The sequence below is a fragment of the Ascaphus truei genome, chromosome 12, assembly GCF_040206685.1.
Source record: "Ascaphus truei isolate aAscTru1 chromosome 12, aAscTru1.hap1, whole genome shotgun sequence".
In the NCBI taxonomy this organism is placed as follows: domain Eukaryota; kingdom Metazoa; phylum Chordata; class Amphibia; order Anura; family Ascaphidae; genus Ascaphus; species Ascaphus truei.
This window is the reverse complement of record NC_134494.1, coordinates 17,702,334-17,715,836: the sequence shown is the minus strand read 5'-3', so window position 1 is coordinate 17,715,836 and position 13,503 is coordinate 17,702,334. Positions and strand designations below refer to the sequence as shown.

Sequence of the window (13,503 nt, the reverse complement as noted above, 5' to 3'; positions counted from 1 at the left end):
ACTAAACAGCTTGTAATATCTTTAGGAGGAGCGGTTTGACGGCTTTGTGGTGGAAGTTTGGAGTCAGCTGGGCGGGCAGAAACGGCAGTGAGTATAACCGTCTCTGCAACTCTTATTGTTCCCCACATACAGTATATGAATAGGATCTCTGCAGAATTTAGAATTTGTTTGATAGCTTTACCTATTCAAAGCAACAGCTCGGGCTAATAGTCAATTTTTTGGCATGTTCCTTTTTTACTGGCCCTTTTCCATCGCTGTTTTTATTGTATATTTAAACCTGATGCCCCCATTTAGAAGAAGTAAGCATTTAAAATATTAAGTGTCTGGGAGGTTAAAATGGAGTTCTCCCCAGAGCCCAGTGCAGTCTAAAGGTTAGCAGAAAAAATCAGAGCACCTGGGCTGCTGTGTCAATGCTCGAGTGTGCATACCTGAACTTCATAACATATAATGTATAACAATTTGAACGGTGTAGGTTCATAGAAGAATATTGTTTTTAAAGGTTTGTAGACATTGATATCAGACTTTATGATAAAATGTTGCTGGATAACAGGTCATATAATGCTCCAATTTTGAGGAAAGATAACAAAATTAATGGCAATATGAGGGGATGTCCGCGTCCCCTGTAACAAAGAAACACCCAGGCCCCCACCCTAGCCTAATGCATCTCTCCACTGGTGCTAGGCTAAAGCAAAAATGGTAATGAACCAAGCAATAGTCTTTTGCAATAAAGTACTCATGACTTGGTGAGTGGTAGCCTGAAGTCTGTGTGCTCACTGCTCAATCAAAATCGTAGAAGTAAGATCCCATGAGGGAAATATTATGCAGTGCACTGCGTGTCAACCTGAAGAAAAATGACAGAGGCTGGATTGCTTCAACGGATGGACAAAATCTTTATTGAATCCCCCGCAGCATAGTATCACACAGACTGTGAGAGGAACCTCTGACGCGTTTCGCGCATGCGTGTGCTTTGACACTAATATATATAATGTAAGTAACCGCGGCAAGAGATGCGCGCTCAGCGCTAGCGGGGACCCAGCCTTACTTACAACAAAGATACTTGAAAAAGATAGACCATTCGCAGCTCTTTGCTCTTTTACTTGCAACAAAGTAATATTTCTCACCACTTCTATAGCTTGTGCTAAGGTCATTTTTGTAATTGCTTTTTATTTGGTTGTAGTTAATATCACTGTCTCCCCACTTCCCCCCTCCATCCACCTCTCTCCTCCCCCCATCACCTCTCTCCTCCAACCCCCTAACCTCTCTCTCCAACCCCCTCGCCTCTCTCTCCTCCAACCTCCTCGCCTCTCTTCTCCCCCCCTCACTCTCTTCTTCCCCTCCCCTCACCCTCTTCTTCCCCTCCCCTCACCCTCTTCTTCCCCTCCCCCACTTCTTCCCCTCCCCTCACCCTCTTCTTCCCACACCTCACCCTCTTCTTCCCACACCTCACCCTCTTCTTCCCACACCTCACCCTCTTCTTCCCACACCTCACTCTCTTCTTCCCACACCACACCCTCTTCTTCCCACACCTCACTCTCTTCTTCCCCCACTCACCTCTCTCTCTTTATTCTCCCCCCCCCCCTCATTTGCTACTTTTACTTATTTTTCCTACAAAGGGGTATCAGCGTAGTTCCGATTTTATATATCTATACAAAAGTGTCAATTATTTTATGAAAAAAAGCCTACATTTAGCCTATAATAGTAATAATTCCCTCAGAAGAGGACATTACTGGCCAATAATGTCCTGGCTGGGTTAAAGGCCCTCGGCTTTGCCTCAGGCCTTCAACTCTTCCAACCAGGGCATTATTGGCCAGTAATGCCCTGTTCTTCAGGGATTATAACTTAATGAAAGTTCCTACCTTTGAGACGGATCCAAAAATGGAATGGCACTTTGGAGCAGTGCTTATTCTCTTTGATGAGACATGTGGTGCAGTTTTGTGAGGATAAATTAAAATTATTGGAGAAAGAGATAGATGCAGTACATATGCAGGGAACAAGGAATTTATTGATTTTGACGAGACTACAAACAAATGAGTTGAGACATTGGAAAAAGAAATTATCACAATAAAGCATAACAAACTTGATCGTGATAAGGATGACTATGACTCAGATAAAGTGAGGATGTAGAAGCATCCATTTATTTATAAAAGACAAAATAGGAACACCTGTAGGAGCCGTGTGTGGGGAGGTGTGAACAAAATACAGGAATCACGTGAGGTTGCTAGGCCAGCTGAAGGTGCAGCCATGGGAGTGGATTCATGTCCGGTGTTAAACCTCCCGAGTGGAGGTACGGATACCCCACAAACGGGCAGTAGATTCAGCGTTTTGAGAACAGATAGTCCTGGTGATTATAAGAAGAGAAGTTCAGGTTACCTAACATAAGGGTGATACGAGACCTAAGGACCCTATGTCTAAAATACCCAAACAGCAGCAGCTTTTTTTAGACAGGGCTCCCTGGCAAGACAGAAACAGGGAGAGAGCGAAGGAGAAACAATACCCTCTCTGGGACAAAGAAACCAACAGCAAGCTGGTTGTTCGAAGCAAAAGAGGTGCAGAGAAACTAGAGCAGGCAGGATCCAGGCAAGGAAAAAGGCGAACCGACTTCTGATCAAAACACCTGAAGTAAGTTCTATATTTAACGTTTCATTAACAAAGTTATCCGTTCATGAAGTATCTTTATTAGAACATGGACTTTCCTTTTCACCAAATACTTTTAATGTTTTTGTAGATTTAAATAGTCTTATTAGGAAAGTCAAAACTAAAAAGGCATTTTAATATACTTCATAATAAAAATTTAAATAATACAGTAGCCTTGTTCAATACACAAGATAATCTTTGCGTTGACGCACTGTCTATATTACTAGTAGAATTGGGTGAACAGACACAATCAGTGGATGGGATTTTGAATGAATCAGATTTGACTCTTCATCCTACATGTTCAGTGATTTTGGATGAAGTCTCTGAGTTAAATGTAGTACATTCCCCTTTAGACCAAAATCTATATTTTTTTCGTTATCAGTCGAAGGGAGGTTTTATAAATTCCTTCTACAGTATAGTTTTAAAGGATTTTGAACAACTTTGTTTAAAGACAACTCATGTTGCAATGAACCTATCCAAGTCAGAGTTAGAAGCTGTCGAAAATCTCAAAAATAATAAAGGGATTATAGTCAGACACGCTGACGGGGGGGGGGGGGACATTGTCCTTCAGGATAGAGCAGCCTATCTGTTAGAGACGTGCAGACTCTTGGGGACACTGCCTCCTACTCCATTCGTACGGAAGATCCAACTACTGTATATCAGATAGAACTGAAACAATTTCTTGAACAGGCGTTGACAATCGGAGTCATCTCTAAATTGGAATTACATTTTTTATATCAGGAATATCCAATGACTCCGATTTACTATCATCTTCCTAAGATTCATAAATCTATGCTTAACCCCTCTGGAAGGCCCATAATCTCGAGAGTGCGGTCAATGACATCTAACCTGTCTCAATATGTGGATTTTTATCTCCTACCTTTTGTCACCAAGTTGAGGTCCCATATTAGTGACACTACACGTCATTGACTCCATTTCTAAGATAACGTGGCAACCAACATATTTATGGGCTATGTGTGATGTTTCATCACTTTTATTCATGTATTGATCACTCCAGGGGTGGTGGAAGTAATTAAATAATGGCTGGGTCTGGATGAAACTATCCCACAAAGACCGAAAGAGTTTTTGATACAGTATGAACTTTATTTTGAAACACAATTATTTTATGAAGACACTTTTTTCCTTCAGATCTGTGGAACGGCCATGGGTGCAAGGTTCGCTCCGAGTTATGCAAACCTCTTCATGGGGTTTTGGGAGAAGTTTTCCATTTGGCAACATTTGGAGCTCCGGGCAGGCCTCATATGCTATGGCCGTTTCATCGATGACATGATTATTTGGGAAGGTGAAGAGGAGGCATTTAGAACTATCTTGGAGTCATTAGATGATAATCAGTTGGGACTCAAGTTTACGTATAGTATTAGAGCAGAGTTGGTGGTCTTTCTTGATCTTTTACTAAAGATTAAGATGACAACATTATTACACAGACCCATTTCAAACCGGTTTTGGTTAATAACTATATACATGCCTCCAGTAACCACCATAGCCAATGCTTGAATAATGTGCCCACAAGTCGCTTCCTCCGATTTAAAGCCGAATTGTACACGTGAGGGTGACTTTGTGTCACAATCTGAAATTCTTGGAAGAAGATTTTTGGATAAAGGTTATAGTAAACAACTCATTGATGAGGCCGTTAACAAAGCGTTGGCAATGGATCGTGTGACCTTATTAATCTAAAGAAAAAAGATTAGAAAGGTCCAATACAATTGCTAAAGATAGATTTGGAATCGATGAACATTCAGCTCCAAGGTTCATTACTACATTTAATCAATCCCATAGAGCAATTCAGTCAATTCTGAACAAACACTGGAATATATTACTCTGTGACCCACAACTAGGACAAATATTGGCAAAAAAGGTTCCTGTCCTGTTTAGGAAAGCAAGGAGCCTAAATGGCACCCTGGCTCCTAGCAAAATTCCAGAGGAAACTCCTGCTTCTAGCACCGTATTACTAAATGTGGCATCCCTACCTTGCGACAGATAATCTACAGTCCGAGAGCTGTGTATGCAGTCCTGAGACTGTTCATCATCTCCGTTGGTGGTGATATATATGCACAAACGCTAGTTTTTACTTTTTTGTTGTGTACGTGCACTTGATTCCCCTGTTTATCCCTTTCCTTTCACCAATAAATGTCATATTGCGCTATGGAGTTGCACATTCTCTCTCTCTCTCTATATCTATCTATATCTATATATATATATATATATATATATCTATATATATATATATATATATATGTATGTGTACAGTTAGGTCCGGAAATAATTGGACACTGATACAAGTTTTGTTATTTCGGCTGTGTACCAAAATAAATTCAAGTTACAATTAAATAATGAATATGGGCTGAAAGTGCAGTCTATCAGCTTCAATTTGAAGTTATTCACATCCAATTGGAGGAAGGGTTTAGGAATTACATCTCTTTAATATGTAGTCCCCTCTTTTTCAAGGGACCAAAAGTAATTGGACAATTGACTCAAAAGCTGTTTCATGGACAGGTGTGGGCTACTCCTTCGTTATTTCATCATCAATTAAGCAGGTAAAAGGTCTGGAGTTGATTCCAGGTATGGCATTTGCGTTTGGAAGCTGTTGCTGTGAACCCACAACATGCGGTCAAAGGAGCTCTCAATGCAAGTGAAACAGGGCATCCTTAGGCTGCAAAAAAAAAAATGAATCAGAGAGATAGCAGGAACATTAGGAGTGGCCAAATCAACAGTTTGGTACATTCTGAGAAAAAAAGAACGCGCTGTTGAGCTCTGCAACGCAAAAAGGCCTGGACGTCCACGAAACACAACAGTGGTGGATGATCGTAGGATCCTTTCCATGGTAAAGAAAAACCCCTTCACAACATCCAGCCAAGTGAAAAACACTCTCCAGGATGTAGGCATATCATTATCCAAGTCTACCATAAAGAGAAGGCTTCACGAAAGCAAATACAGAGGGTTCACCACAAGGTGCAAACCATTCATAAGCCTCAAGAATAGAAAGGCCAGATTAGACTTTGCCAAACAATATCTAAAACAGCCAGCCCAGTTCTGAAACAGCATTCTTTGGACATATGAAACTAAGATCAACCTGTACCAAAATGATGGGAAAAATAAAGTATTGGGAAGGCTTGGAACGGCTCATGATCCGAAGCATACCACATCATCTGTAAAACACGTGGAGGCAGTGATGGCATGGGCATGCATGGCTTACAATGGCACTGGGTCACTAGTGTTTATTGATGATGTGACAGAAGACAGAAGCAGCCGGATGAATTCTGAAGTGTATAGGGATATATTGTCTGCTCAGATTCAGCCAAATTCAGAGAAGTTGATTGTACAGTGCTTCACTTTACAGATGGACAATGACCCAAAACATACTGCGAAAGCAACCCAGGAGTTTTTTAAGTGGAATATTCTGCAATGGCCGAGTCAATCACCTGATCTCAACCCGATCCAGCATGCATTTTGCTTGCTGAAGATAAAACTTAAGGCAGAAAGACCAATGAACAAACAACAACTGAAGACAGCTGCAATAAAGGCCTGGCAAAGCATCACAAAGGAGGAAACCCAGCGTTTGGTGATGTCCATGCGCTCCAGACTTCATGCAGTCCTTGCCTGCAAAGGATTCTCGACAAAGTATTAAAAATGAACATTTTATTTATGATTGTGTTAATTTGTCCAATTACATTTGAGACACTGAAATAAGTATGTAAGTGTATGAAAATGGTTGCAATTCCTAAACGTTTCATACGATATTTTTGTTCAACCCCTTGAATTTAAGCTGAAAGTCTGCACTTCTATTGCATCTCGGTTGTTTCATTTCAAATCCATTGTTGTGGCGTACAGTGCCAAAATTATGAAAATTGTGTCAGTGTCCAATTATTTCCGGACCTAACTGTATATGTGTGTGTGTGTGTTTGTATATATATATATGTATATGTGTGTGTGTTTGTTTGTATATATGTGTGTGTGTGTGTGTGTGTGTGTGTGTGTGTGTGTGTGTGTGTGTGTGTGTGTGTGTGTGTGTATATATATATATATATATATCAACTGTAAATATTCCTGTATATTCATTTGCATGTCTTAGACAGGTCTGCAACCCTGTCTTTCACCATTATCACCCAGCACACAGCACTTCTACTGCAGCAAGGGATTCTGGGAAATGACATGCAAATGAACACACAGTGCCACCTTTTATCTCAAGCTCACATTACATGAGCAACCCTTAGCCAATGCATGCTGCTTTAGACACAGCTTTTAAGCAAGGGCTTGGGAGATGCAAAGCCAGCAAACCCACTCACAGACATGTTTCAACCTTGATGGGTATCATCAGTGTGAGGTTGGTTGCTGGCATTTGCTCAAATGAGATAAGAGTCGGTACTCACCACACTTAAGGTTATGATGGGTAAAAAAAGTGACAAAAACCCTCCACGGTAAAGCATAAAGCAACTGTAAATATTCTTGTATATTCATTTGCATGTCTATACCAAGTTCCAGTTACACTTTCTTTTCCAAGAAAAGATTCATCTTAAAAAGGTCCCTGTGTTTCTGTGTTAAAATCATTAATATTACAATAACTTTTCATAAATGAGCTTAAATAAGCTATAGCTCCATTGGTTGCACTGTCTTGAATTCAGGCATAGTACCACTACTTTTTTGCTTTGTGCAGCTTTTCATCATCATCAGGCCTTGTCAATCCACTGCAGGATGAAGCCCTTCCCAATAGTCCTCCAGGTACATCGGTGTCGAGCCTTTCCAACACATTTTCTGATTTCATCCTCACATCTTTCTTTTGGTTCACGTCTTGGTCTTTTAATTCCCCTTGGAATTAAGTTGGGTATCCCCTTTGTAAAACCTTCAACCTTGTGATGTCACAAACTTTAGTTTCAAAACCATTCGTTCTTTACTTAGCATACATCTCTGTGTACTGCTTTGAGTTGCCTAAAGCTTCTGAATTATCTTCACATTTAGGGTCCAAGTTTCACATCCAGAATACATTGGTTAAACTTTCCTCGAGGCACAGTGGAAGGTTCTCTTGACAGATTGTTTGTCTCTTCCAAATTTGCTCCATCCCATCTTAATTCTCCTATTGATTGCATTCAAAAGGTCCTATCCATTGCTACTTTCCGTCCACGGTAGACAAAAGTTTCAGCTTCGTCTAGTTATTTTTTATTTATTTAGATATATACAGTATGTAGTAGAGTTTACACATTTGTTGAGCATCACCTTGGTTTTGATTCATATGGAGGCCCCTCTTCTTACTTGTGTAATCCTCTTTGCTTACTCTTAGGCCTCATTTATTGTAGAGCCAGCAGTGTGCGTGCGAAACCTGCACTGCCGGCTGGAGGCGACAGGGAAGGGTGGCAGAGGCGTGGCCGTGACATCACTTGTTTGCCCCCATTGGCTGAACCGCTCATGTGACGCAGGCGTCGCGCAGGGAAAACTATTTTGGAAATCTTTTCCAACATCGCACGCCTGGACGTTGTTTGCGTGCCTTCATTGATCTGCTTATGTTTGTTCCTGCGGCGCGCACCCCGCCATTATAAGGACGCCCTTAAGGAGTTTACGTCAGTTGACTGTGTACATGGCTTTTCTCTGTCTCTCATAATGTAACAGGGTGCTGGATCCGCGCAGGCTGGGCATAGATATACTGAGGGAATAATGAAAGGCACCAGGAACTTTAATAGTACAAACAGGAGCTTTATTAACAGCCATTGATAGTGCTCTTCACATAAAGGCTTTCGTTACTATATACACTTTAACTGGTGAACAAACATGGTTGTACTCGTTACTTCTTCCCTAGGTAATCCTTACTCTCTCATGCTAGGGAGGTGCTTAGGCTTGTTACTGTCATCTTAAGTGGCCATCTTCTAAGTAGCATCTGTAACTCATTATCTCAATAGGTCCCCATTTTATGTTACCCTTACCATCATGAACTGTGGGATCACTATCCCGGTGCACGGTACTTCGTGCCTATCTTAAGCACACTGTTTCGGAGACAACAGGAGACCTCTCAGCAGGGCTGCTCCGATTAGATCCCAGGGCCATTCCTTGGATAACCCCAATAAGATATAGGTTTCCTCTGTAGGAACCTGTAAGCTTCTGTACTTCCATGGCTATGGATGCTAAGTGGACAGGACACTTTCCCTAACTACACAAGAATGGACGGGGCATTATCACTATACATTAACTATACACAGGAAAAATTTACATTACCAACTGTGAGGCTCCACCAACTGTCAAACCCAGGAACCTAAGTTCTTGAACCCTCAGTCTCACAATACCCTGATGGTGATGTCACTGGTCACCATGCCCACAGTGGAAGTGGTTTCTTTCCTGCTAAGTCACTCTATACCATATGATTGATGGAAGAGGGACGTTACTCTGTGTGAGCCCACACAGTTAACTCCTTAAGGTTCTTGGCCAACATAGTAATACCATTGGGGGTTACTCTTGCTTCGGCGAGTTTTCTGATTTGTTGCTTGGGGTCTTCTGAACCTGTGGGAACAAATGTCTGTAAATCGTAGGTGACGTACAGTAAGTATTCACCATTGATTGTGATATATTTTTCTCGCCCATATCATTTTAATCTAATGGTTGAATGTGGCATTCTTGTTGATGTTCCTTATAGTATCTATGTATGCTGCTTCAACACTTTGTGCTAATGCATTTAAAACGGCAGAGGTGTAGAATCAAATGTTTTTTCGTAATCTACGAACCCTAAGATTAAGTGGTAGATCCTATTCACTAGTTTGGGAAATCACTTCTTGCGGCACTCGGATATTGTCCGTTGTTTTGTATGCTCATTGTTTTGCAGCCCATTAGTGAGTATCTTGAAGTAGACTGATTGGTCTGTATTTCTATGTCTCTCTTCTTTTGGATGGGGGTTACTATGGCATTGCTTCACTGTTCTGAAATGTTATTCCCAAACGAGCAACACGTAAAGTGTTATAAAAAAATATTTCAAGCCAAGTGCACTAAACCATTAAATAATTTTGAAACGGTAAATGTTCATCAAGTCCTATAAAGAATTATTTCTCCAAGGTCCAAACGGTTTTGTGACAGGTGCGTTCAAGCACATCTGATGCGCTCACTCATCCCTTCCTTCATCTCGGGTGGTCCTTCTGTGTCAGGAGACAGAGCTGCTTGCTGCTTGTTCAACAGATTCCTCACTTCGACAGAAACATGTACTGTGTGGGGGAAGAGAGACAGCGTAAGCTATGCTTGAACGCAAGCAGTGTTTGCGAGTGCATTTGGTTTACCTATTTGTTATGCATTACTGTATGTGAATAAAGTTACACCAAGAGAAGTGTGTTGTGTGCTCTCCCATCTGTTCCAGAATGTAAAACGTTTTGCAAGGGTTTTCTCTACTTCCCCTATTTCTTTCAAGATTTTAGTTAGTAATTCCATCTTTCTCTGGGGCTACCCATTCTTCATGGATTTTATTGCCTTTGGCACTTATTCTGGAAGGACGTATAGTAAATCAGTATCAGTGCTTTCTTGCTCTCTTGTCTGCTTGATAATGGTCTGTTATCTGTAGTCTTCATTTTTTGTAGCAGCATCAATGCTCTTTATAAGTGCATGTGTTCTGTGGTTGCAGGACTTTTATAAAGTAGTGGTCTCTGATCTGTGTGTATATAAGAGTAATGTTATCTGTCAATTACTACTACCTCTCCTCCAAGACCACTTTATGCCCAATGTTCCCAGCTGATGACATGCCAGGTTACATTTGAGGGGTTTCCCATCCTTCCCACCGCCCTTTAAAGTGATGTGAAACTTTTTTGTGTTTTGTCACTGAAATTGTATTTTGATTTTGATGTTTTTGATTGAATTAAAAACTTCTGAGAGTATAATTTATTTTTCTGCAGAAGTTTCCATAGTATCCGTTGGAATACATGATACATTTGATTTATGATGACTAAAGTTAGTTACATACAGTATGTTTTGGCTTGTAAAGTATCTAAATGTCGTTGAAAGACTGCATCAATGTTCAAACCTGATCTTGTAGTTGGAATGGCTGAGTTGGTGTTGAGAGTTAAATTGAATGTTTCTCGCATGAATGTAATGAGCGGCAGTGCTTCATCAGAGTCAAAGTTTATGTTAAAGTCGCCGCTTAAAATGATGGGTATTTTATGATCTTTCTTCAATAAGGCTGCACCTTGAATAGAGTACGATAGCAGAATGAAATGGACGAAGTCAATGATACTCTCCACTGTTTTGTTTGGAGAAAAGTATATGCCGGGGATAAGGACAAGTTGGCCATTGGGTAACATGCACTACTCTGCCACGCATATTTCTCCAACCGGTCTAACACTGACTGGTAATCCAGTCGTCTGTGTGTGGATGATGTCTAAATGAGGCGTAATAACGTGTGCACCGTTTTGCTTGTTACGGTACAATGCAACTACACCGGCTCTTAACATTTTGATGCTTAAAGTGAACCACACAATCGAAGTTAGGAATAGTCACTTGTTCGTTATTGTCCAACCAACGCTCGGAAAGGAGTAGGATGTTGCACAGGTTTGGATGTTAATGTACTGGTACTGTGGCAGGTTTGGATACAAAATCCCCCCCCCCCCTCTTCCCCAAAATGTGATGCCTTCTTATGTCCTCCATTGTACATTTTCTAAGGCTAGGTCCCCTCTGCCGCGCGCCTCCCACCAGCTCCTTACCTCCTCCCTAGCTGTTCCCGGTGTCGCCTCGCTTCTCTGCTCACTGTGATGCGTCAGCCAGCAGGAGCTACAATAGGATTGTGTTCCCGAGCTGCGACGCATCACATGGTGCGCCAGGGAGCAATCATCAGATCGCAAAAACAGAAATAAGTGGCCAAGAAAGGTCACTAAAAGTCCCTATAGATTGCACTCATTCCATAGTCTAATGTATATCCAAAAGTACCAGTTAATTAACTAGTACCAATAATATGAGAGTAAATATGTAGACCAACTGGGAAAATAACCACAAAATCTAAACTATAGCTAGACAAACAGTTATAACAATTTTAATACATAATAAAATAAGATGAAATGCATAAAATTACAAATTTACAAAAACTAAAAAGATCCCCTTGTGGGTGAGATAGGAACAGTAAGGTGATAGTAGGGGTTAATATGACCTATACTATATCCCCATGGAGTATGTATATGGAGAGGAGGTACAAAATATATTAACACGGCTAAATAGCCTCACCATACCAATATGCAAAATAGTAGCTATAGTACATTGGGAAATCCCACATTAAGGAAGTCTAAACACACCAATGAAGGACATTGCTATGTCACAACTAAAATACTTGATGCTATAACCATGGTTAGTACTGTGAATAAAATCCAAGGTAAGTTCAAAGTACATCAGATGTCATTGGTGACGAAGTACAAATCTAAGGGCAAGTGTATAGAGATAAATGACCTGCAAGTAGAAGCAGGAAAAATACAACCTGATGGCTATTGCTGCAAAAACGGCAATATGGTTGGTGCCCAGTGTGTATAGCTGTGTGTCCAGCGTTCCTAGCTGCATACACGCTACGTCGCCGCCCACGTGACCGTCAATGTGATGACGTCACTATAGCCCGACGATCGTTTCGTGCGATGACGCGCATCACGGGGAGGGCAATCATCAGGTCACCAGGAAGCTGCAGGAGGAGATAGACAGGGGGGGTGGACTATGGGGAGGGAGGGGTGAGCTGGACAAGTGTATCCTCTGGTCCCCGCTGCAGTCTATTAACATACTGAGGGCCCTATTTTTATAATAGGCTGCACTAAGAACAGATCATGTTATTTTCTATGCTACAATATGTTATAAGGGTGCATGTGTAGGAAACTCTTTTGCTTTGTCCGTGTCATGGCCCTGCCCCCCCTCCTGGTCATGGCCGCGCCCACCCGACCCGTTTTGGCCACCCCCCTCCCCCCCCCCCCCCGCCAAAATAAGTTTCTACAGATTGCGGTGAAGCGCCGTGCACGTGGGAGGCAGGCGGCGCGTGCAGCCGAATTCCCCGGTCTGCAGGGGGAAAGACGGGGGTGGGCGTGACTTGGGAGTGACGGGGACGTGCCCATGACGTCACCCGGCAGGTTCACCCTCATTGGTTGAACCGCATGGGGCGTGGCCTAGCGCTCCGTCGCTAGTTCCCATCTCAATTTTCATGTGTGCCATTGTGGGGCGGCTCTTATCCCTGCAGCGTTCGCCACAGCGGGCGCTGCAGTAGGCAGCGGGGACCTGGCCTAAGAGGCATTTCTCGGGAATTCTTATCTTTTTAACCAACCCGCAATTAAAATATCATTAAGGGCCAGTTTGATGATATCATGAGTTATTATGTATTTTAATCAATCTGGTACTTAAGGGGTTAGCGAGTGTAAGTTAGAAATTGTGTTTAAATACAAGAATTGTTTTGAAGGGTCCTGTGTCTGTGTTGACCTTGAAAGAGGGCGTAATTGGGGGGCTAACACTGATGGCCCACTAAAAGTGAAAAATGTATAGTTTGAAAGGCTATAGATGACAACCAGATCATGAGCTGTCATCCTCAAGGAAATCCTTAGATTCTTGAAATATCCTCTCTGCATCACAGAGAGAGGTGAAAAACAGGTCACCACTTCGTCTGAGGGTTATCTATTGTTACGCCGGTGCTGCCCGCAGACCAGACCCGTCCCCTGTGCTGAGGTGGGACGTAGGGATACACGTACCCGCAGCAAAGGGAGCGCATCCGGAGTGTGGTGTTGTGTTGCCAGGCCAGGTATAGTAATGAAGACAATACTTGCCGGTACCGGTAGTAGAGGAGGAGTAGTTATTGCCGTTGCCAAGATCAGGGATAGGAGAGTTGCGGATGATCGAAGGTATAAGCCGTGTTACAGGGATGCCAGAAGTCCGAAGTCCAAG

General features: G+C 42.1%; 1 protein-coding gene across 4 annotated transcripts in view; it reads left to right on the top strand.

Moving 5' to 3' along the window:
* CHID1 (chitinase domain containing 1) overlaps positions 1–13,503 on the top strand; it is a 217,249-nt gene that overhangs the window by 43,383 nt on the left and 160,363 nt on the right. For all 4 annotated transcript variants that reach the window (XM_075566851.1, XM_075566850.1, XM_075566848.1 and 1 more), the window contains exon 8: positions 26–87. In XM_075566851.1, the coding sequence (XP_075422966.1) occupies positions 26–87 (62 nt within the window). The remainder of the gene's footprint in view (positions 1–25; positions 88–13,503) is intronic.